At 38.7% G+C, this 25,470-nt stretch overlaps 2 protein-coding genes across 2 annotated transcripts; one reads left to right on the top strand and one right to left on the bottom strand.

Moving 5' to 3' along the window:
* Positions 1–21,510: 21,510 nt before the first annotated feature.
* LOC133822563 (uncharacterized) lies at positions 21,511–23,071 on the top strand. The gene is made up of 2 exons (XM_062254935.1): positions 21,511–21,701; positions 22,118–23,071. Exon 2 carries the CDS (start codon positions 22,141–22,143, stop codon positions 22,813–22,815), a length of 675 nt encoding a protein of 224 aa, XP_062110919.1. The 5' UTR covers positions 21,511–21,701; positions 22,118–22,140; the 3' UTR covers positions 22,816–23,071.
* Positions 23,072–24,024: 953 nt separating this feature from the next.
* On the bottom strand, positions 24,025–24,561 carry LOC133823994 (auxin-responsive protein SAUR71-like). Its single transcript, XM_062256855.1, has one exon. The coding sequence runs from the start codon at positions 24,559–24,561 to the stop codon at positions 24,025–24,027; it is 537 nt and encodes a 178-aa protein (XP_062112839.1).
* Positions 24,562–25,470: the final 909 nt, after the last annotated feature.

The raw sequence follows: 25,470 nt of genomic DNA, 5'->3' as shown, positions 1-25,470 counted from the left end.
GGCAGTACATGGTCCGTAAAAGACACATTAATAAGTCAATAAATATATTGGCTCCTAAGAGTTGTGATAATTTTTTACTGGCTTGAGAAGTGTCATGACCGACCAGGCATGACCTTGTCCGACCAGTCACGTGTTTGTCTGCCCAGGAATGACTTGTCTACCCAGGAGTGACTTTGCTGCCCAGTAATGACCTTGTTGCCCAGGAATGAACTTGGTCGATCGGCCATGCACATGTCCGACCAGCCAAGTGTATGTCCTACCAGCCAAGTGCATGTCCTACTAGCTAAGTGCATGACTGCCCAGTAGATGTATGGCCGACCAGAAGGTGATATTCATCAACCAGGTAGAACAGACTACGTCAAGATTCCCAGAAACGGCTTCAACAAGAATCGGTCTTGGCATACGCGGGAATCTCTCATTCTTCCCACAAATTGGGTGTTCTGTTACATTTTGAATATTTTTGTAATTTAAATGTAATAAATATAATAAAATATCCCAATTCTAGGAGATAGCAGATGTATGATCCTAAGCCTATAAATATATGGCTTATGGGATTAGAAAAGGGGTTCTTCTTTTTGGACTTTTTGGAAATTTTGAGTTTTGATCTGAACTTTCTAGAAAGAGAAAGAGCTTTTTCGTGAGAGAACTCTTGTATTCTGAGATTTTACACTGAAGAAACTCAGTTGACACAAGTTCATCTGATCTTGGGTGTATATATATAATCGAATCTCTAAGTGGACTAGGCTATTACCAACATATTGAGGCTGAACCACTATAAAAATTGCGTGTTTTGTTTACTTTCTGTTAAAAACCGTCTGTGTCGTTTTATTTCTCTTGAAGGCTTTATCGTTTTTGACGTTCTCACGTCGTTGGCCAAAAACGAGGTCAACAGTAACCGACTACCTTCACGTTCTGATATGTGTGTATATTTCTGGGTTCTTTATGGTAACTAGTTACCTATGTTACTAAATTATAGTTACTTCTTCCTTTTTAAATGAAATGTTCTTCCTCTTTTTCCTTTAAATTTAATGTTTCTTTTCATATTTAATATGATTAGAGCGCCTCATCGTCTCCTAGAGATCGACCCGGTCAAAGTTCTAGACTTAATGATCAGAATTATTATAATCTCGATAGATATGTGTCAGTAGTTGGGCTCAAAAATCGTAGGCTGCATGAACAGTTAGCTGAAGCTACACGGTTAAATGAAGAGATGGAAAGACGAGCTACTGAAGTCCAGGCACCCCCGCGGAGGACTAGGGGGTGACCTTGAGGGAGTATGGCTACCAGAGTGGTCGAACAGAGGGCCCAACAGGCTCAGCCGAGGCCTAGGGAAAATACTGGAAAAAATAGGCCCAGGGGGTCATCTCAGATCCCTACCAGGAACGACCCGGCCGGAGACGCTCTTGCATATCTTGGGAATAACTGAGCTCCTTAGATAGCTCAGAATGATAATCCATAACCTGCTAGAAATAACCCTGAGCCTGCCAGGTCGAACAATGGGAGGCCACCGCCCTCACCAATCAAGCATCCTCCCCCGCCAATCAGACATCCCTCTCCAGCACGGGGTGTACCTCAGCAGGCTCCCAACGGAAACTGAGTTGGGGAGAGGGCACCCCAGAGGCCTTCATGAAGTGCAAGAAGTGGAAGTTAGGACAGGGGCCAGCGAGCTCGACCCGAGCATAGGGGTGAACGTGAGGTCTCACGGGGGGTACATCAGGAACATAGACAACCCCACTCATTAGAGAGTTATATGTCGAGGTCACAAACAACCGAGACAAGGACACACGTGGATAACCCACCTCATAATCAAGCCCCACAATAGCAACAGCCAGAGAAAAAGGCCAGCTTCCTTGACGGAAGTTAAGAATACAACAAGTCGGTGAATGTTTATAACACCGAGCCTAAACATTACTAGAACTATCCGAATGATTATCCTGATCTTCAAGAACACTTGAACCAGAACTGGGGGCAGTTTAATCAGCCAAACCCGGACCTGCAGGCACACTTAAATGCCCGAAGGGAACCCTTGCAACCAGTATATTAAAATTAGTACAACCCTATGCTGCGACAAGAAGCTGGAGTTCCTACGAAAAATAACCAGCTACCAGTAGTACAAGCTCCCCCTCTGGCAGATTTGGTTCAAGAGAGAATCAACCAACTTGAGGAAGCATTCAGGCTCCTTCAAGAAGGAAAAAATAAAGAAAATACTTATGATTCCGATGAGGAGCTCGAGCCTTTTGCCCCTCACATCTCAAATGCACCATTTCCCAATGGTTTCAAGATACCCCACGTGGCGCCCTATGATGGGAATACCGACCCAGGCACCCACCTCAGCACGTTCAAAATTGTGATGCGAGCTAGCAACGTTGGATATGAGCTTAGATGCATGCTCTTCCCCACTACACTCACTGGACTAGCAAAGAACTGGTTTGACAAGTTTCAAAGACACTCGATCTCGTCTTGGGAATAATTGTCTAGGGAGTTCAAAAAGCAGTTCCAAGACTTGAGGAGTATCAAGCCCTAGGCTTCCGCCTTAACAAATGTTAGGCAATAACCATGTGAATCACTGAAGAGCTACCTGGAGAGGTTCAATATAGAGGCAGTCCGAGCATGCAATGTTGATGACAGTGGTCATTGATAACTCTACAAAATAGAGTTATTTTACCACATTTTGTAAGCTAATTCTTGCTTAGTTCTTGAGTTTTTAATTGATTTATTAAGTTTTTAAGTAATTTTCAATTTATTAGCTTTATTATGATTTTATAGATTTTTGTGTGTTTTTATAATTATTTTTGTTTAAATTTGTGTGTTTGAATTATTTAATTTTCTTTCTATAATTTTTGTTGTAGTTTGGCATTCTTGAAGAGAAGAAACTAAAAATAAATTGTGTATAAGTGGTATTTTGAAGAAAGAAATGAAAAAGTAGCATTTTTCTAAAAGCCCAAAAAGTTGTCAAAGCCCAGCAGCTGCCTCCACTGAGCCTTTCTCCTCCAGTTGCTCCCAAACCCACACTTCCTCCTGCCCTCCAAAGCCCATATGGGCCTTCCTTTCTTCCTAAGCTCGTGGTCCAGCTACAACCCCACAAGCCTCCACCTGGGCCCAACGCCTCCAGCAGCTTCCCAGGCCCAAAGCCTCCCACTAAGGGTGCACACAGGTCGGGTTTTCGGGTTTCGGGTGCATCGGGTTTGGGTTTTGCGGGTTTCGGGTTGGGAAATGGGTACCGAAGCCGCTCCAAATTATTTGGTTCTTTGGGTAGTTTCGAGTTTCGGGTTTGGTCAGGTCGGGTCGAGTTTCAAGTGGGATTGGGCCGAAAGTGGGTTTTGGATTGAAAATGAGCCTTGGTAAAAACATTTCACAAATACCAATTTTTTGACACTTTTTAAAATTATTTTTACTTTTCACGTGTTTTTTTTTAACTTCATTGATAGTTTGGTTCAATTGATTTTTTACAAATTGGGTCTTGGTAAATTTTTTTGAAAGGGTAGGGGGTTAGGGTTTTTTCGTCATCAAATTTGAATTAAAATTAAAATAATTTTTTTTTATTTGTTCGGGTGTAACGTGAACCCGTGTATATGTATTTACCACACTCGAACTCGACCCAAACAAACTCGGGTTAGGGTCTAATCTGACCGAAATTAGCAGGTTTGAATAAAAAGTGGGTTTTGGGGTTGCAGGTCAGGCGGGCTTTTGGGTTTTGTGGGTCAAATGTTCACCCTACCTCCTACCAGCCATCCGAGCCCACGCGACACCCCACGAGCCCGTTTGCCTGCCTTCCCACCTACAACCCACGAGCCCAAGCTGCCTACCACCACCAGCAGCTGCCAAGCCCAGAAAACATTTTGGAGCAAATTTTCTTGAGCCCACAAATGGTCTCCTTGTCCCATTGTCTCACAAATACCAATTTTTTACCCAACTTTTTATACATTTTACTACAAAATTCATTATTACACCCAAAAATTTACCTCTATCTATGCCATATTATTCTTTATTTAATTAATTTAAATCGATTATTTTAATACTCTCATTTTGGCTATAAATATGTAATTTCAAGACTATTTTTTCAGTGTGCTTAATTTTTGGGATTACTATCATCTTTTCTATACTTTCTCTCTAAATTTTCTCTCTTCCTTTTGGATGACCATTTTGTGCCAAGTATGTATTTATTTTGTAATAGATTTTGGATTCTGGTTATGTGCTTCTAATCTTTTTCATAAGGTTATTAAGATCATGATGAAACACCTTGTAACTAGATAGTATTTATGTTGTATGTTGATTTCCCTTGTAATGCAACAAAGTTTATGGATTTTTCTTCTTCATATATGTCTTTTATCTTTAATATATTGTATTTTGGATTGTTAGATAATATTTTACTTTGCTCTTCATTTTTCAAAACATAATATACTTTGTGTAAGATGTGTCATTAAATTGTACGCATCCAATGCTTAGAACAAAAATATTATGTTTTTCCTTATAAATAATGTTATTTAATTTTTTGTTGTTTCATTAGGTTGATTCAAATTAAATACTTTGAAATTGTATTTTTTTGAAAAGTGAAGAAAAATCCTATCATTTTAGAAATAATTTGTGTTTAAATTATAAATCTATTTGGAAAATGATAGTTTGAATTATTTTAACTATTACTAAAACTTGGGAATCAATATACTAATAAATATTATAAAACTTACATTTTGTGGATTCTAGTATCTTAATAATATTTCTTTTACAACTTATTTACAAATCATAATTGGTTTATTTTTCTTCTCTTAAATAACTTTATTTTTAATCTTTTATTTTATTTTTATGACATTAAATCTTATCAATCTTTGGAGTTAGGTTAGAATTTATTTAATTTTGGTTTAAAATAGTTTCTTTTTTATTTTAGTCAATTCATTTGGGTTTAACTCGTGCTTACACGAATCCTATACTCCATTTATGATTCGTGCGCTTGCGAGTTATAAATATTTAAAATGTACCCATTTTGGGTCCATCAGTCATCTTATGACAGTATGAGCCTGAGTATTGGCAGGAAGTCCTCTTTGGGACAACATGCAGAGGAAGCCTGTGAAGACAATAACTGAATTCACCACTCGGGCCCAAAGGCTTGTCAATGTAGAAGAGGCAAGGTTGACACTTAAATTGACTCCTCCGCCTTTAATAACTACAATGACAAACGTTAGCTCAGGCACTACCTTAGCTACACCCTCCACGACACAACCTTCAGGAGATAACCCTTCTAAGAGAAAGAAGAGTGAAGGGAACAACCCTGAGGCTGAAGGGGGTAAGAAAAAGAAATGAGATAATTATTTCTCCATTTACACAGTATATAACGAGCTCAAGGAGACTCAGGAAAAGATATTTGTCGCAAACAAGAATCAAGTCCCTTTCAAGCGACCCGACGCAATGCGACACCAGAGAACCAAAAAGGATTCAAACAAGTTCTACAGATTTCATAGAGATGTGGGTCATACAACTGATGAATGCACACAATTAAAATATGAGATTGAAGGACTGATCTCGAGAGGCTACCTTAGACAGTATGTCTAAAACTGAAACAAAGTCCAGGCTTCGCCTGGTTTAAAGGTAGTTCTGGCTCAGCCTGTCTAGCAAGCTACGGCCCCGCCTGCGAGGGTGGATAGCTGACCTCCCCCAATTGATGGAGTGGATGTAATAACTGTTGTAGGAGGACCACACATTGCAGGGTCGGGCAGAAACGCCCAAAAGAGGTATGTCCAAGAGCTTAAAACGGGGGGTGGATCTCCTTATGTGCCTGAACCACGAGCTCTGAAACAACAGAGAGTTGAATCCCAACCTATCACCTTTACTGAAGAGGACGCTTCACACGTCCAATTTCCTCATAATGACCCTATGGTCATAACCTTCCAGCTCGCCAATAAGAGAGTGCGTCGTGTAACGTCCCTAAATTTCTAATAAGGATTAGTGTCTTGATTAGGGAGCCCAGGAAGGAAGTATCAGAATATTATGCGAATTAACTAAATATTTATGTGGTTATGTGAATTGCATGTGTTATATTATTATATAGCTAATTATGCATGTTTAAGTGTATTAAATGTGCGAAACAGACCCGCTTTTATTTAAAGGGGCATATTTGTAATTTTGACCCTTTGATGGTGTAATTGTAATTATATGATTATATGATTGAGACCACATTATTATGTGGATATATTTGAGTTATTCGACAGGATTCTATTCTTTCGAGCAAGATAGCGGTTTAGTCACAATGGGGGATTTATATCCGGCTTGGGGTGAGCCAATGGATATTTTGTTAATTCATTGAGTTACCGGGACTCACACAAGTATGGGTCGTATTTTGGGGAAAATAGTGATATTCCGGGTTTAACGGAATTAACTGGGAATTTTAAGTATATTGTGAGATGGGATGGTAAAATGACGATTTTTCCCTTAGTGGACCTTGAGAGGGAAATGTTTCCTTAGGGGCATTTTGTTCTTTTGAACCCATAAGTTATAAGCAGCTGAGTTTATTAACTCAAAAAGAAGAGTAAAACAGGGCAAGAGGAAACACAGAGGAAATTCTCTCTCTCTCTCTCCCGGTTCTCTCTCTCTCTCTCTAAGCTTTTGAGATTTTGGAAGAGAATTGTGATTCTAGAGCTTGGAAGCAAGCTTGCTAAGGGATTTGGAAACTATTAAGCTTAGGGAAACAACTGGGAATCACGTTTGGGCAGAGGTAATTCTGTTCTTAAGTTTTAGTTTTTGGTTTTTGAAAGTTTTTAAAAGAATTTCTTGGAGGTTGGGTTTCTGTTAAGTTTTAAGATCTGTTTACTGTGTTTCTGAGTTGCTGGGACCATTATTATGGCCAAAACAGGTGAAAATCATGTTTTGGGATGATTTCTGGAAGGTTGGCAATTCTAAAAATCGCTGGTTTTCTGAGTTCGCAGGGTCGCGCCACGACTTTTATGAACTCAGAGGGACAAGCAGGCGCCTCGAACCGCCTTGGCGCTAGGCCGGTTGCGTCGCGATGCGTGCCCTGTGGTTTTGGGCTTAGGGCTCTCTGACTTGTTGCGCCACGACCTTTAGTGGGGGGTGCCGCGACTCAAATTGGGAAAATGAAAAAAAATAGTTTTGGGAGATGGGAACTCAAACCTAAGGGCTCGGGAATGGTTCTACTACCCGGGTTAGTGGAATGCAAAGTCCCAGAGGATAGGACTTGGTGCGGAAGCCTTTATTAGTTCATTTCCTGATAGTTATGATTGTGACTAGGATGAATCGTTAGGCTTGGGAGGAAATGACTGTACTCGGGGGTCGTCAGACACTATTTACTCAAGACCTAAGGTAAGAAAAAGGCATCCGGTCTGTGTTTAGGGCTTGGCCTAGTTATAGTACATGGTTATCGCTATGCTGAGGATATTTTATTAAACATGTTAATTTCACTGTGTTTACTTGTGTTAAGTGATAATTGTTTATCTATATATCTGATTGAAATGCTCGGTTTATAAGTCAAGGGTTACCTATTATATCTGATTGGAAGGCTCGACTTATAAGTCGAGAGCGTATTGATTATATTCGATTGGAAAAGCTAGACTTATAAGTCAAGGCTCTATCTATGGTATCTGATTAAAGCTCGACTTATAATTCGAGGATCCATCTATGATGTCTGATGAAAAGCTTGGCTTATTAGTGAAGGATATATCTATTTAAAGGACTCAGCTTATAAGTCGAAGATTTAAAAGACTTGGCTTATAAGTCGAAGGTTTAAAAGACTCGGTTTATAAGTCGAAGGTTTAAAAGACTCGGCTTATAAGCCGAAGGTTTAATGGACTCGACTTATAAGTCGAAAGTTTATAAGGCTCAGCTTATCAGTCGAGGGTTTAAAGGCTTGGCTTATGAGTCAAGGGCGACTATAGTGTGCTGATCGCCAGCCGATGTGGTTAAGCTAACCAGGAAGCGTGATATACGCTTGAACGACCTTGAGACCACCTGAAATAATAAGCGCCAGCTCTAAGGCTAGTTATACGAGGAATTGGGCAATAGGCCCTGGCGTGAATTTATAGTCACTTATTTGGATTGATCGCATGCATGAGTAGGGTTATTACTGCTAGGCATGCTAATTATGATTATGTGATCTAATGATTTATTGCTTATAAGCATGATTATGTTTTCTTGTTAAGCCTCGACTCATGAGTGCTAATTGGTGCAGGTAAAGGAAAAGAAAAGCTGGACCGACCATGAGTTGGAGAGCTTCAGGGGCAGAGAGTACATATGCGGCCTACTCGTTTGCCACAACCGAGGTTATCAGTTAGAGCTAGGGTTGGACCCTGATTTTTCCGCCTAGGTCGGATTTCATATACATCTTGGAGTTTGTAACCGTTTTAAATTGTGTTGGGATCCCATGGATTGAAATCAAACTCTTTTAATAAAATGGTTGACCTTTGACCAAATTTTTTAGTACCTAAACTTGTGGTTAGTTTCAATTATATGTTTTAAGTCCAAATGACTCATTTAGTGAGTTAAACACTATTTAATTACACAGTGCAACGATCCTGGATTAGGAGGACGTTACTCGTCGAGTCCTGATTGATAACGGGTGTAACGCCCTACTACCTAGGGACCGTTATGGTGTGCATTTTTAAACAATGCTAAACTCGCTAATCGAGTCATTTGGCCATAATCGTGTAACTAAGTATTATTAGCGGTTTAGGGTTAAATTTTTTGGTTAAGATACAACGTTTACTGTATACATTGGAATCCCAAAAATATAATTTAAAGGTTAATGACAACAAAAGATTTATAACCAGCCGACCTAAGCGGAAAAATAGGGTTTAACCCTAGTTCCTCTTTAAACCCTCGGCCGTGGCGGTTGAGCATCCACATCCGCATACGTACACATCATCATCTAAGCTCTCTAACTCAAGGATGGTCCAGCTTTCTTTTGCCCTTACCTGCACCACATAGCACCCATGAGCCGAAGCTCAGCAAGAAAAATCAATATGCTCATGAACAAGTAATAACATGTTACTAAATCATAATAGGCATGCCTAGCAGTAATAACCCTACTCATGCATGCAAGCAGGTATAAATAAATGTTTGTGAAGTCCTGCGCTTTGAGTAGATGACTAATAAGTATCTCTCTGAGGTTCACAACTAATAAGTCTTTCTGAATAGTTAACTAATAAGTCACTCTCTAAATAGATGACTAATAAGTCTATCACTATATAGATGACTTATAAGTCTATCTTGGTCAGATGATTGATAAGTCTATCTCGGTTAGATGACTGGTAAGTCTATCTCTGATGTCCCATACCCTCCTAGCCATGTGACGTGTATGTCACCTTAGCCTTTTGGCCCTGGCTCTAAATAACTAGCCTTTAGACTAGACAAGCGCTTTTGGTTTTCATCGAACTTAAGGTCGGTCAAGCATTTCATTCTTCTGATGATAATGCTTATGTCGATTAGATCTAATCTTTTTGGCTTGTGTTAAACACGCTAATACTGTTTTTGACTCATAAGCCAATACCATACGACCAGTGCTCAATACCACTACCGAACTTGACTAATGAGTCACAGCTTCACAGTTAATACTGACACCATTGCCGATTTTGACTCATAAGTCAGTACTATTCACAGATAGCAAATTGCCAAGCATTTGATATGCATTCCAGATATACAAATAGAGCACTCAACATGCTACATCAAAAACCATGCATATCACATATGGGGTGCAATTTTCTTACCTCTGGTTCAAGCGAGAAATAACAAATGAACGACCCTTGAGAACGATCAATCCTTTGATCCCTTAGCGGTCACCTAGTCATAACTAAATATGGAATCCAATTAATGAAATCAACAATAAAAGGTTCTTGACCTAAACCTCACTACCGGGACCTCAAATCGTACCCAAATGGTTAGTAGATTCGATCCCGAGCCTTAGGAATTGAAACCCTGAGCCAAAAACCCTCAAAAGTGCCCAAAATATGAATAAGGAAAAGCAGGGTAGCGCTACAGCGCTGCCCCCCCTAGCGCCCCAGCGCTACAACCAGAACTGATTGGCCCTGGACAGCGCTGTAGCGCCCTCCCTTGGGCGCTATAGCGCTAGGACCAGGCTGAATCACCCCTAGTTCTTCTTCCTTCGAGTTTTCCAATTCCAATCTTCAAAACATGCTTCCAAACTTCATTCAAACTCCCAAATGAACCCAAATACCCACTCTACAAGTCACAGGCATCATAACCCAATCAACCTAGCCAAAAAAACTTCCATCAATTCTCAAATATCAACCTCAAAATTCCAACTGAAACTCAATAAGAAAATAGAGTAAAATCAGAGTTCTAATGGCTAGAAACTTACCTCAAGCTTAGTACTACACCCTCTTCAATGGTGAAACACAACCCTAGACCATCAAGGCTCAACTCCCTAGCTTGGTTCCTCAAAAGGAGCTTCAAAGTTCAAAGAAAGAATGAGAGAAGAAGATGAACGGGAGGAGAAGAAAATGATGCTCTGTTTTCTACATCCTTCTACAGCTTCCTAAGGTTGATATAATCCTTAAGGTCAAAAGACCAAAATTCCCCCAAGCTTAAAAAAAAACCCTAAACAACCACCAAGGGAAAAATCATCATTTCCCGCCTATCTCGTTAATCATAATTAACATCCTCTAATTCTCGTTATTCTCAACATTCTCAAATGCTAATAAGTCATATCACATTACCCTTTAATTCCCGGTAATGTACTAATCCTCAAATTACCCCGAGACTCACCCCGAGACCCGAAATTAACCCCATTATGACCAAACTGCTAACTTGTATTCAAAGATCGTCTCATGACGAATGGCTCGAAAAAATCCACATTATAATGTGGTCTTATTCATAATTCACCAACATGCATGAAAAAATAAAAATATGCCCTCAACGGACCAAATTACCAAAATGCCCTTATAATGAAAGTGGACCCATATGCATGCATTTATCATCATATAATAATATAATTCACATAATCATGCATATAATAATTTAATGGAATAATAAATCAATTATGGCCCTCCCGGCCTCCTAATCAAGGTCCTAAACCTTATTAGGAAATTTGGGTCATTACAACGGGAGCTCAGTTAACATCCTCTATAAAACGACCTTGGAAAAAATGGGTTTCTCTGTTCGTGACCTTAAAGCCTTTACAACAATGTTATACAAATTCTCTAGATAGGGAATCGCTAATATAGGTGCCATCGAGCTCCTAGTGACCTTAGGAGACTATCCGGTCTCAATAACCAAGATGTTGGAGTTCATCGCAGTAGACACCCTGTCTGCCTATAATGTATTACTCAGGAGACCAACCCTGATTGGGCTTGGGGAGGTTACATCTGTTAGGCATTTGGCCGTAAAATTCCCAACTCCCAGTGGTATTGGAACACTGAAGGGGGATCAATTAGCAGCTTGATAATGCTATAGCATCTCGATGAGGGGAAAAGGCCAAGCTAGTGCGCAGGTCCTAGTAATCATTGAGGAAATGGGCAAAGTAATATACGAGGTCGAAGAAGAGATCAAACCAAGGGTAGAAGAAGACAGGGCCATCCTTGATCCAATCAAAAAGCTCGAAGATATTCAACTCGATGAAATAGACACCACCAAGGTGGTAAGAATTGGGGAAGAACCTCCCAAAGGACATGAGATAGCAGTTAATTCGCTTCCTGAGGGAAAATAAGAATGTATTTGCATGGTTGCACTAAGATATGATTGGGATCAATCCCAATGTTATAGCCATTCATTAAACATCAACAAAATCTTCCCTCCAAAGCAACAGAAGAGAAGACTCCTCGACGACGAGAGGAAGAAAGCTTTGAAAGAGGAGGTCGAAAGATTAAAAGCAAATCATTTTATCTGATATGCTTTCTACCCAGAATGGATTTCCAACCCAGTACTGGTTCCCAAACCCAACGACAAGTGGCAAACTTGTATCTACTATTCAGACATTACCAAGGCATGTCCAAAAGATTGTTTCCCTCTGCTTCGAATTGATCAGCTCGTGGATGCCACCTCGGGTCATGACATAATGTCATTCATGGATGTGTACTTTGAATATAACCAGATAGCCATGCATGTACCCGACCAAGAGCATATAAGTTTCATGACCAATAAATGGGTGTATTGTTACAATGTGATGCCCTTCGGGCTAAAAAATTATGGGGCTACATATCAGAGATTGGTAAATAGAATGATGGAAGTGTAAGTTGACAACATGTTGGTCAAGTCCAAGCACAATGATAACCATGTTGACGACCTCGCTGAGTGCTTCGTTATACTTCGAAAGTACGACATGAGACTCAACCAACAAAAGTGCTCATTCGGAGTATCTTCGGGAAAGTTTCTCGAATTTATAGTAAATGCTCAAGGCATCAAGGAAAACTTAGATAAGATAAAGACCTTAATTGACATGTGTTCACCTCGAAAGCATATAGATGTCCATAGTCTAACTGGATGAATGGCAACTTTGAGTAGGTTCATCTCGAAATTTATAGACAAATGTTTACCATTATTTAATCTTCTGAGAGAGGGCAAAAAGTTTGAATGGTCAGATGAGTGCAAGCTCGCTTTTTAGACTCTCAAAAAGCATCTCGCTGAACCACCTATCTTATCCAAACCAGTTACGGGAGAAATATTGTATTTATACCTTACTGAAACCGAGCATGCAATAAGTGCAACACTAGTTTGGGAGGATAAAAAAGTACAAAGATCTGTTTATTATGTCAGCAAGAGATTCTGGGGGCAGAATCGAGATATCCACAAATGGAAAAGCTTGCATTGTGCTTAATACACACGTCCTAGAAACTTCGACCTTACTTCCAAGTGTTGGGGGAGAGTGAGATAACACCACCACAAAAAATAGAATCTACACAAAATTTGGATTGACATAGATTTAAAAAAGATTAAGAAAGAACATGTAAACCCAAGTAGAACAATGGTGTTCTTCAAGTTTTGATGAGGCTTCAAACCCTAAGCAAATTCACCACTTTGAACAATCCTTTGTGCAAACCCTTAAGCAAATCAAACACAAACCAAGGCTTATACACGTTGTAGAACGCTGTCCTAATACTCTATTTCCCAACCACCATTGATGCTTGAGGCCTTCTCTTGAGGAAATGAGGATTAAGATTGAACATGCCTTCAACTCTCTAAGTCAAGCACTTTCTTGGAGAGTTCTTGGAGAAAACTAGAGATTTTTGGAGCTAGAGAGAGAAATAGGGTAGAGAGAGATTGGAGAGAGTGATCAAGTCTTCCAAATCACTGTTTTTGACCCATATATAGAGTAGACATCATCATTAGGCCTAACCAATTGGATTAGACTTGAAAAATATGTAATTTAGAGCATTTACGTAAATCCACATAATACAACAGGAGACGCGTTGCCTGCTAGGGTTTCTAGAAACCCTAGCTTTCAAGTGATGTGTTGCCTCCTGGGTGGTGACGTATCGCCACCCCTTATGACTTTGGACACTTCCAAAGGTCCAAAAAATGCTCCAAATGCCACCAAACCTTTTGAGAACCCTTAGATATTTTTATGTATCACTTTGGACCCAAATTTATATTTTATAAGTGCCTACAATTTGAAACTCAAATTCACATCTTCACTATGTGAATTCTACTAAGTGTAACACTTTATCATTTGTATTTAACCAATCATAACACCAAGCACACCCTATAAATGTGCTGACTGATCAGCTGTTGAGACAAATATTATCGAAACCTGAAGCATCTAGAAGACTATTGAAATGGGTAGTCGAGCTTGGGCAGTTCGAGATAGCATATAACCCAAGAACGTCGATAAAGAGACAGACCTTAACTGACTTCATAGTCAGGTGTACTGGAATAACCAATGAGGAAGTTGTAACCCTAGCCCGCGAGCTGTGGAGACTATACGTCGATGGATCCTCTAACGAGAATGAATCGGGGGCAGCCATTATCCTAATAACCCCATCAGAAAACTAGTTTCATTCAAATTTAAGGTTTGGTTTCGAGGCCTCCAATAATGAGGCTGAGTATGAGGCGTTTTTAGCAAGGCTTCGAATAGATTCCGAGCTAAAGGCAAAATCCATTCACTGCTATAGTGACTCTTGATTTGTTGTCAACCAAGTCCTAGGAGAATACCAAGCTCGGGGCAATAAAATAGCAGCATACTTAGAAAAAGTCAAGAAAACATTTCAACAATTCGAGTTCTACGGAATTGAGAAAGTTCCACGAGAACAGAACTCGAATGCAGACGCTTCGAATCGACTCGCAACAACAAGAGAAGCTAACAAACCTAATGTGGTACCGGTGGAATTTTTACCAGAACCATGTATAATCGAGCTTGATGAAGTTGAGGTTAACATGATAGACTCACAACCAACTTGGATGACATGCATAATTGACTACCTTGAAACTGGGAGCATCCCAACAGATTAGAACAAGGCTAGAAAATTGATGTACAAAATACCAAGATACACTATCTAGGAAGGGAGATTGTACAGAATAGGGTATTCCATGCCATTACTAAGATGCGTAACTCCACCCGAGGTTAAAAAGATCCTAGAAGAAATTCATGAAGGGTTTTTTGGAGATCACACTGGGGGCACAAACTCTCAAAGAAAGTAATTAGGCAAGGATATTTATGGCCTACAGTAAAGGCGGATTCATTTGTATATGTTAAACGTTACGATAAATGTCAACAGTTCGCCTCCATACATCAAGCTCCACCAACCAAGCTGACCATGATGAGCTCCCCATGACCATTCGCAGTGTGGGGAATCGACCTCATCAGATCTTTGCCAACGGGAAAAGGTGGAGTCAGATATGTTGTATTGGCTATGGACTGCTTCACCAAATGGATCGAGGCAGAACCTTTGGCCACAATCACTTCAATACAAGTCTTGGATTTTGTGGTAAAAAACATAATTTGCAGATATGGGATACCAAAGAAAATTGTATCAGACAATGGAACCCAATTCGACAGAGAGTTGTTCACACAGTTATGCGAGAAAAATGGAATAATTAAGAGCTTCTCTTTGGTAGCCCATCCATAAGCAAATGGCCAAGTTGAAGTCGTAAACAAGACTATAAAGAGTTCAATTAAGAAAAGACTTGAAGAGGCTAAAGGCAGGTGGCCAGAGGAATTACCACAAGTCTTATGGGCTTACAGAACAACAGCTCAAGCCTCAACTGGACATACACCCTTCTCCCTGGCCTACATCTGCGAAGCAATGTTTCCCATTGAGATTGAAGTTCCTACCATCAGACGCAAAGTATAAAACCAGGACTCAAACCAATCTCAGCTCGAAGAAGCCCTAGATTTAATTGAAGAAAAGTGAGAAGAAGCATTGCTTAAGAACGCTGCATACCAGGAAAGGGCTACAAGATATTTCAATAAAAGGGTTCGAGATAGACACTTTGGATTTGGGGACCTAGTGCTTAGGCGCGTGTTTTTGGCCACACGAGACCCATCTGCAGGCGTACTCGAACCTAATTGGGAGAGACCCTACCAAATTGAATCCATCATTCGACCTGAGGTGTACAAACTAGCGAGAGTGAATGGAGGGTTGGTTCCATGAGCTTAGAATGGTGAACATCTACGACCTTATTATTAGTAATGTAGGAAGGATGTTTATTTAGTTGTAACCAAGCTTGTATTTACTTTTTTCCCTTTACCATTAATAAAGCACTATTTCTTGTTCAAACTTTATTTTTTATTGTTATATTTTTTGCAAGCTCTCGAAATTCAATAACATTAATGAGGCATAAGTGGTATACAATCATACCATAGACTCGAAAAAATATAGCATCAATCAAATATAACATCAATAAAATTAGTTATAGTCCATGGATTACACAAATTTAAAACCCTGGACAAAAACCAGGCATGAACTTAACTTAACAAGTCTGGAATAAACCAGCAAAAACAAATCGACACAAACAAAGTTGGAATTTGAAAAAAAGTTTCAACCTCGCAACCTTGAGACCATACTTGAGGATGAGGAAAAGTTACTATCTCCAAGCAAGAAATAACTAGACTAATGAGACTACACGCCATTAAGTATTTTTAAACGCAAAAATTCATGGTATAAGTAGTGTTCAAACTTGAATGTAACGAGGTCGAAATTAAGCAATTGAATAAACTATGTATGAATATATGGAAGTTCGACCCTAAGCACGACAATGTATTTGTATAAATAAACAAATATAAAAGCAAGTCCTTAGTAACATGCTCAAAATATTTTGAACCAGAAATGTGATGTATAATATTAAGGAAAAAAGCTAAAGGTAGATAATGTGCAAAAAAGTTTTCAAGTTGGAAACTTAAGAGCATAAAAACTACCATTAAAGTATAACATTCACCAGATAGTAAAAATAGCTCAAGCTCGAGTTGTAAATTTTCTTTGCCCCAAGGGCATCAAAAATTATAATTAAAAAAAAAGAAGGAAAAAACACCATGGGTCACAGCCCATGTTTTGATCTTCATGGATTGGCAGCTCCGGCATCCACTGATCCAGCTTGTTCCATTGTCTTTGCAGCCTCGAGCTCGACTTCTTCCTCTTCCAAATGAGCCTGCCACCTATTGACATACTCGATCTCCTTGACAGGAAACTGGTATCGAGGTCGGGATTTGTGGCCCAGATGTGATACATCGCCATGTCGACGACGTTATCCTTCTTGGTCTTGAATTCCTCAAGAAGACGAGCTTTCTTGCTCTCGATGAACTCATAAGTTGTCTTCTTATCCTCCTCAAGCTTGGAATTTAGTTCTTGGACCCTCTTAAGCTCCATGTCTTTAGCTTCCAACTCTTGTCGTGCCTTCTTAAGGTCGTCTTCAGCTTGATCTGTGCCTCCTTGGCACTTTGAGCATGCACCTTGCTCATTGCGACCTCGCGATTCAAGACGTAGTTATGCTGGACGAAGGCCAGCAATCAAAAATAAATATTAAGAGTAAAGAAATAAATAGTTGGCATTAAACATGGAGTTTATCAATTTTCAAGGAAAAACTTACTAAAGAAAGCAACTCTTCGCTCTTGTCGAAAAGGTGTTGGCATTCTCGCAGCCTGTTAAGAACTCCCATTAGGGAGCCCTGAGGTTGCTGAAGCATTGGCCCATGCGGGTCAAAGCATCTGAACCTAGTTGAGCTCTGAGAGCGCCAACAACATTGTCAACCACGAACCCGGGAATGTAGGTCATGACAGTGAGTTTATGATCTTGGATTGGAGAGTGGGAAGGACAAGTTTTCTTCACTTGGCTCGAGGGAGGAATAGCAATAACCTCCGGGTGCACCAGAGGAATAGTGACAAGGCCCGAGTCAGCCTGCTTCGAGGTCGACAGTGTGGCCTCGGTCATTTTGGCGACTTTGGAAAAATGGGCTCCCTTCAAGGACACTCGATTACGCTTGGACCCCCTGGACACGGTGGGCTGGCTGAGGATGTTGTCAATGTACAAATCCATCTATTCTGAAAAAAGGGGGAAAACAAACATTAATTCTTCATCATGTTTGGGAAAAGATTTTGAAACTTTTAAGTAAAAGAAACCTAATTGGAAGATCCCCTGGCTCAAGCTCGGGGACCAAGAAATCCCTCTATCTTTAGAAGATTCTAAGGGGGTTTCCTCTGGATAAGTAGGGGACATCCTCGATAAATCCCTATAGTCATTAGTCCTGTACCGGACTGTTATCCCTTCCCAAACTTCGTTTATGCTATACATGGTTTGGTATTCTCCTAATCAATTGTGGTCCCTATGCACCTCAAGATCTACCCCCGACCAAGTCACAAAATTATTCCGAGGATCATTAAAAAGGACTATGACGTTGGGCTCTTATTTTAGAAGGGTTGGAGACCACATAGATAGATCTAACAAAACTTTACCTCCGTCAAATAAGCTCGGAGAGACCTTGTCTTGTACTTTGGTTCCCGAGCATGAAGGCTTAACTAGGCGAGGAATAGAGGACCGAGAATGTGAGATCGAGTGCTTCCTTTTGGAGAGAAGCTTGGCAGTCGGTACATGGATGTCTTCCCATCTTGCGAATTTGCGAATCCCAGTATCATCTGTAGCTCGCCTTTGTTGAGGAGACCGCATTTTCGGAGCTTATCCTCGTGAAAGAGATAGTTAAGGGACCGCTGACCATACGGAAGCTTCATAATTTATTCCCTGTGATCTTTCATGGCCTTAGTGGGTTGTGGGCAGTTGTAATTGGCTGCGCAATTAACTTGGATGAGCATTGTGAGTTCGAACAAAAAAGTCGAAGAAAAAGCTATGAAAGAATACTTACGGATCCATTGAAATGAGTAGAATCTGGACGGTTTGAGATCGTCTTTCCAGAAGAAAATGGTCTTGAAATTTGGAGGATGGTTAGGTATGTCCTCAAACAACCTCTGCTCCTTCAGATAGCTCGACAGATAGTAAAAGCCACCCCCACTGTGAACTTAGGAAGGGTTGCTTTTTAGGCAAAAGAGATACAAAATCTTGCGTGCCGAGGGTCCATTCCATTTTTTCTCGTGGTATAGCGACCTCAGTGCCGCTAAGACCCTGTACGAGTTAGACTGTAGCTGGAACGAGGAAATATCGACGTAGTCAATAAAATTCCTGAAATAATATTTTAAGGGAAGCAATGCCCCAACATGCATGTGCTCACAACTCTAGGCCGTGAGCTTGATTTTTTTCTCCGGGTTGTCTTCATCCGGAGCAAAGCATCTCCTTTCGTTGGAGCTGGCGGGTTGACATACCAACTTGCCAGACAACTTTAGTCAATGATAAGACGGAATGTCTGAAATCTGTCTTCTGGATGTGATGAAACTCTGATAATGTTCGGCCTCAAAGAAAGAGCTTTCGAAGGTTGGGGCAGAAAAGACTTTAGAGGCAGGTTTTTTGGTTAGTTGATTCGATGTACTCTCCATGAATTCGAAGGAGAGTTCACCTGGGGGAAATGCTACTATGACCTTACACTTGGGGTCTAGTGGGATTGGTCGGACCTTAGGATCTGGGTCCGAATACATGGAAAACCGTAGTCTATTTCTTTTCCCTTCTTCGACCTCATTAATCTGCGTCGGAAGTGGGCTTGTATGTCTTCCCATTCGAGGCGCCCTTCGTGCTCCTGAATTAACCGTTGGTTTCGAGTGAATGGAGATTCAACTTGAGGAGAAGGTGGGTGGTAAGGGATTGCAAGCTCGGGGCCCCACTAATTCTCTGCACCATCTAACAAAAAAGAAAAGGGTGAGGGCCCATTGCTTAGAAAAGCAGAAAAAAAATCTTGATAACTCGAGTTTGCAAGTTTGAGATAACGAGATAGAATAAATGGAGCCCAAAGACTCGGAATAGCGAGACTGTTCAAATGCCACGACCGAGCTGTTATAAACTCAAGACACTGAGAGTAGCTTCATACGAGAGTGGGACAGTTACTTCTGGAGAAATGACAGTTACCCAAAAAGGAGATGCCATTGAGTTATGTTCATTAAAACTTTAATTCAAAACCCTATTCTTTGCACTACATGAAACCTATAAACTATTACCCCATAACCTAAAGAAGATGCCATTTTTGCCAAATTTTTACCAATTTTTTTTTACCTAAATAGATCTTTATTCACAAAAAATGCTCACTCATACAAATCATAAACTCCCTTTTACAAAGAAAATTTCAAGAACATAGCAAGAGCCAGAAGAGTTTTCTCATGCATAAAAACCAAGAAAAAAATGTGATATATAGAAAAAGCAAGGTTTAAGAACTTACACAAAGTTGATCCTGTGAATGTAGAGATTGTAGATTGGAAGATCGGGAGCAAGAATGAGGCGATGGAACCTGCGAACCACGGTTGCTTTGCTTCTTTGGCTTGGAGAACATGCAAATGATTGAGGGCTCTAGTTCGTGTTTTTCTCTTCTAAAGATTGAAAAGCAAAAGTGAAGAGGAAGAAGGTGAAGAAGGGGTTTAAATAGGGAAAAAAAAGGCATTCGAAGGGAAATTTGAGCCCTTGATTCGGGTTAAAATGTGATCCAATGGACCACATTTGATCTCGAAAATTGGCGGCAAAAAGGGGAACAGGAAAGGATGTGTGCAGAGAAAAGAGTACTTGAGTACTCTCAATATCTAATCCTGTATTGACACATGTCCACACTCGAGTGTGGTAGGTGGACACGTTTTCCGAAAGTGAATTCAAAAGTTTCCTTCTCATGGGATTTGAACCAACACTTTTGAGGGGGCAAAATGCTACACCAAAACTTTGAGACTGAATAAACAACATCAAAATGTAGATTCGTAAAATGTAAGCTTGAGTTTAACAAGTATTGACATTATACTTATACAAATTATCACGAAGTTTCAGAGCTACGTCATTAGCGCCCAAGCATGAGTTGCAGACTCGAAGGTATTAGTCTCCTCCAAGAGATGAGTTCGACAGATTGATCAAGCAAGGAGGTGGCGACAAATGGAATGGTGAGCTCGAGGATACGTTGAGCAGTGTTTAAGCTCGAAGGCGCGTTAAATATATACATGGAGAAGCTGTAGGAAATCCTTATTTCTTTGGGATTAGTTAAAATCGTGTATTGACTCACTATTTTTATGGGATCTTTATTTAAATAATACATTTAAATTGTATTGTTATTCAAATATTCATTTGAATTTAAATTTGAATATATGTTGTAACTTCCTTAAACTTGGGGGAGGAATATTCTTGTAACCAGGTCTATAAATAACCTGAATTTAGTTATTTGTAATCAAACGCAATTGGGCACTGAGAAACATTCTATGGAAATTGTTTTTTCTTGAAGCTTTAACGCAGACTATAATAAAAGTGACTCTGGACGTAGGCAGATTTTAACTGTTGAACCATGTTAAAAATCTCTTTCTATCATTTTCTTCCTTAATAATTGTTTAATTTCTCTACATAATTAAGTTGACGAAAAACAACGTTAACATCAATTTAGAAGTTATGTTTTATTAAAAAATATATTAATTTTTTTTTAAAAAAGAGTAATTTATAAAATTTGAGGAAAACATTTTGCTTTTTTTTTTTAGTGTAGACAACCATTTTGTACTTTGTGTTTTATCGAAATACATACTTAATACCCTATATTTTCAATAATGCTCATTTGATACCCTTTAATTTGAAATCGTATATATTTGGTACCCTAGATCTAAATTTATTCAATAAAATTTTATCAATATGACCGAACTGTCCTCAGTTATATGTAATTAAGTAATTAAATTTGAATTTGAAACCCATATAATTGAGACAATTTGGTTATATTGATAAAATTATATTGGTTAAAATTGAGTCTAAGATACTATATATGTTAAAATTGAGTCTAAGATACTATATATAATTAAAATTATATTGATTTCAAATTACAAGTATCATAAATATTATTCAAAACATAAAGTAATAAGTTATCAAAAGAGTATTTACCATTTCTTTTATGGCATTTTTTTATTAAAATTATTTTATCACCGACTGAAAATAATATTTGCCAAAAGAAAACATTAAGGATTGTGATTGGGTAGACATCATACTCATTGTACGCCCTACTACACTTGATTACTAATGAAACCCTAAAATTCTCTCCCTAAACCCTTTCCGCAGAAAGAGAGGCGAAACTTGAGCTTCATTACTTTCACTATTGGCGACCACAAAAGTATTCCACTCGACGCCGCCTCCGACTCCGACTCCGGCAACCCATTACTACTTCCTTTTATCAATCAACTCGCTTAGACCCTTCGCTTCTCTACTCCCTTATAGGTATTTACTTTTAATTTCTGCTTTTTGATCGAGCGGTATTGATTTTATACATTATGAGGATCTTTTTAAGTGTTCAGTTATGTTTTTGTGATGAGATATTTCTGGGTAATTATGTTTAGGCGAAGAATTAATATTCTGGGTTTTGTTTTGAATTTTTAAATAGAATTTATTGTTGGTGAATTTGAATTATTTTTGTTCTTGTAGATTTTGGGAATATATGTTTGCATCAACATAAACTAGGTTTTCTTTTTTACTCAAATTGACTACTTTTTTGAACAGTTCATGTTATGGTTGAAAGAAAAGGGTCATATGCTTTTATATCTCTGAGAATTGCATTTTGCTCTTTTGATGATTTTGTGCCCCTGCTTTGAGTATACCAAGCATTTATTTATCCATCCTTTGTTAAACACTTTCAGGTTGAAGCAAGCACAATAAAAAAATGCAGTCTAACCAAGCTACTTCTTCCATGGAAGTTGAGGCAATACCATCTGAAATGAATTCTGCACCTGGGTCTTTGCCAACAAAACCAAAATTTGAGCCTTTGATGGCTCATGAGATGTCTGATGGCCGAGTTCAATTTCGTAAGGTCTCCGTCCCGCCACACCGTTATTCACCTCTCAAGAAACTATGGTTGGATATCTACACGCCGGTATATGAGCAGATGAAGATCGACATACGAATGAATCTCAAGGCTCGGAAGGTGGAATTAAAGACTAGACAAGATACACCTGATGTTAGTAATCTACAGAAGTGTGCTGATTTTGTTCACGCTTTCATGCTTGGTTTTGAGGTGGTTGATGCCATTGCTCTTCTGCGTATGGATGAGCTCTATGTGGAGTCCTTTGAGATCAAGGATGTTAAAACTCTCCGCGGTGAGCACTTGTCTCGTGCCATAGGTAGACTATCTGGGAAAGGTGGTAAGACGAAGTTTGCAATTGAGAATGCTACTAAGACGAGAATTGTGATTGCTGATACCAAGATTCACATATTGGGGTCTTTTGCAAATATTAAGGTAGCTAGAGATTCCCTTTGCAGCCTTATTTTAGGTTCCCCTGCCGGAAAGGTATACTCGAAACTAAGAGCAGTTTCTGCTAGATTGGCAGAAAGATTTTGATTCATACATTTATGCAATCTTGTTCTAGTTTATAACTGCGAGTTATGAGTTTTGGTAGTTCGTTTTAACTTTTTTTTTTGGGTTCTGGGATTATAAGTTTAGTTTCTGAGAATTGAGAATCGAGTTTTGATTTGCTTTTGAAATTTTAGGGAGATTTATGTCGAAAAATTGTCATTTATAAGAACATCATTTGTACTTAAGTTCTTCAATGAACTACAGGCACCTTATATAAGAATGTTTTGAGCGGTTCTTTTTCGATTGAATTGCATTATTCTTTTCTATTTAGTAGATCTGATGGAAACTTCGAACATGGAATTTTTAATAGCTCCCTGGAAACGTTTGTCTAATTATAAAACTATAAAACTACAATAACGTAATGGACTACACGATCAACCAAAGTTAATCAGTTTTGAAAGTGCAGTTAAAATAGTTATTAATCTTCTTAGTTTCACTTTAGCCTTGACAAATATTTTAGTAATTCATTGTTGACTTAGAAGTCTTGTAAATTAAGAGTACCCAAGATACACAACTCTATTATGTAAAAGCTGGAACACTTTGGCGGGCTTGTTTGGTTTGTCCTTTCTCCTGCTTTGTTTGTTCAAAGCTTCAAGCTTAAAATTTTAATTGGTTCACCTTTGATATCATATGGAGTTGATTTAGTGGTAAAAGGGACAATATTTTTTCACAACTCCTCTGCTTTGGGGTCACTTGTGATTTTTTTTTAACCAGGCAAGACGCTTGTTTTTCTGGCAAATGGTTATATCTAATGTAAATTGCAGCTGCTTTCTCGTGTTGATATTTTTGGTGGTCTGCGCAAATTAGAAAATAGGACTGATTACAAGGTTTTATTTCCTATTATTAAAGTCAAGGGAAGAATCTTTAATCCACAACATAACACAGTTATCTGTTGCTTGCTGGGCAATTGTACAAGAGCCAATGTGAATTCAGGTTCGTTCAAGTTTATTTCTGGAACCGAATTTGTATTATTCCAAATGCTAATTGAGTTTCAAGATGAACTCTAATTTAAACATCAGAAACAAACAGTACATTACAGTTAATATATATTTACATTTACAATCATGATAGAAGTTAGGCCATTCTCCGTTGAAATGCACAAATAATGAGGATTAGTAGCAAATACCTGTGGTTTCAAATGGCAACATTACATAGTGTGTGTGTGCGCGCACACACATTGGGATTGGTTGCCGCTCATGGCTTTTTGCCGTTCTTTTTCTTATCCTTCGAAGACAAACATCTACACAAAATTTTTTGGAAATCTTTTTCATCACAAGGGATCTCTATTGCACCATCTTGCTCGAAGCCATACTCCTCAGCAGTTCTATCCATTAAAATCCTAAATTCTGGCATTGACAAGCAGCTTGTGGGAATCAAAAACCTCCTCAGCTCGCACCCCACATAGACTGCCACGTACCCTTTTGGAACTTCTGGGTTCTCTGAGCCTGGAAGCCCACCGTCGGACAGCTTTCCAGCGAGCAACGACTCAGTCGAGTTCTCGTCATCGACTGACTCTGAAGGCCTTAGCATCTCCTCTTCATCGAAAGATGAAGAAGAAGCAACAGTTGTAGTACTAGTGTTACTTTTATGGTAATTAATGGGTGCCCTCCATGGCATTTTGTTGTAAATGTTCTTTGGCTGAGCAATAATATGCTTCTTGCCCTGCTTGATCATGGTTAAAGGCTGCAAATTGGAGACAAACTTTTTGGTGCTATGTGAAGCAATTTTCATTTTGTTTGATAGGAAATATGAACAAAATAAATTATATTATAACAAATCTTTTATACCAAAGCTTTGCAACTCTCCTAGCTCTCCACAGAAAAGGTTCACCTGTACAACATCTCTTCATGGATCAAACTTCATGCAGAGTTGGGTACATTTTTTTTTTATATGTATGAATGTTTCAAGAAATAAAACAAACAAAAAAAAAATATGGTCAAACTTGAAATGATTGATGAGTCATGCAAAATGCGTAAATTCTATATGGTTTTTTCTGTGGAAAAAGTAGAAGAAAATATCTTTCACCGAAAGAAAAATGGAACTTTTGTTCGAGTATAGATAAGGCATGTTGCTTTCATATATGTTAAATATAAATGGATAATTAAAATGGAACAAATGATCATATATATATATATAATATAAACATTTACAGATTTCACCATACATTTTTAACAACCACATCTCTAATTATTGTACGGTCCTTGTTGTGGTCAATAATTGGTAAAAGCAAATTTTCTATTTGTTAAATATTGGGAATCATATCAATTATTAGGTTGTCTTTAATTATATATTGCTTTATTATTATTATTATTTATTTAGTACTAGTATTTTAACAGTTGTGTAAGTTTACTAATTAAGTACTGGTAAATTGTCATCTCCTCTGAATAAAAGAAAAATAGGAAAACATTGCGTTATAACATTTGAATAATTAGTAGTGCAAGAGATCTAATGTTATCTACTAATACTACCTATCCCAAAGCTTCTAAACAAAAACTAATTTGTACTAGTTGGTACCTTATTTGTGTCAAAAAACATGTAGCAATCACATTTATCTAAATAATATTTTCAGTTGTCACATTTATTTAGTAGTTCACAGTAGTTTTAATCAGTATAGTTAACACAATATGTATATTTTGAAAC

The sequence above is a fragment of the Humulus lupulus genome, chromosome 3 (assembly GCF_963169125.1).
Source record: "Humulus lupulus chromosome 3, drHumLupu1.1, whole genome shotgun sequence".
Taxonomy (NCBI): domain Eukaryota; kingdom Viridiplantae; phylum Streptophyta; class Magnoliopsida; order Rosales; family Cannabaceae; genus Humulus; species Humulus lupulus.
This window is presented reverse-complemented; position numbering and strand designations above follow the sequence as displayed.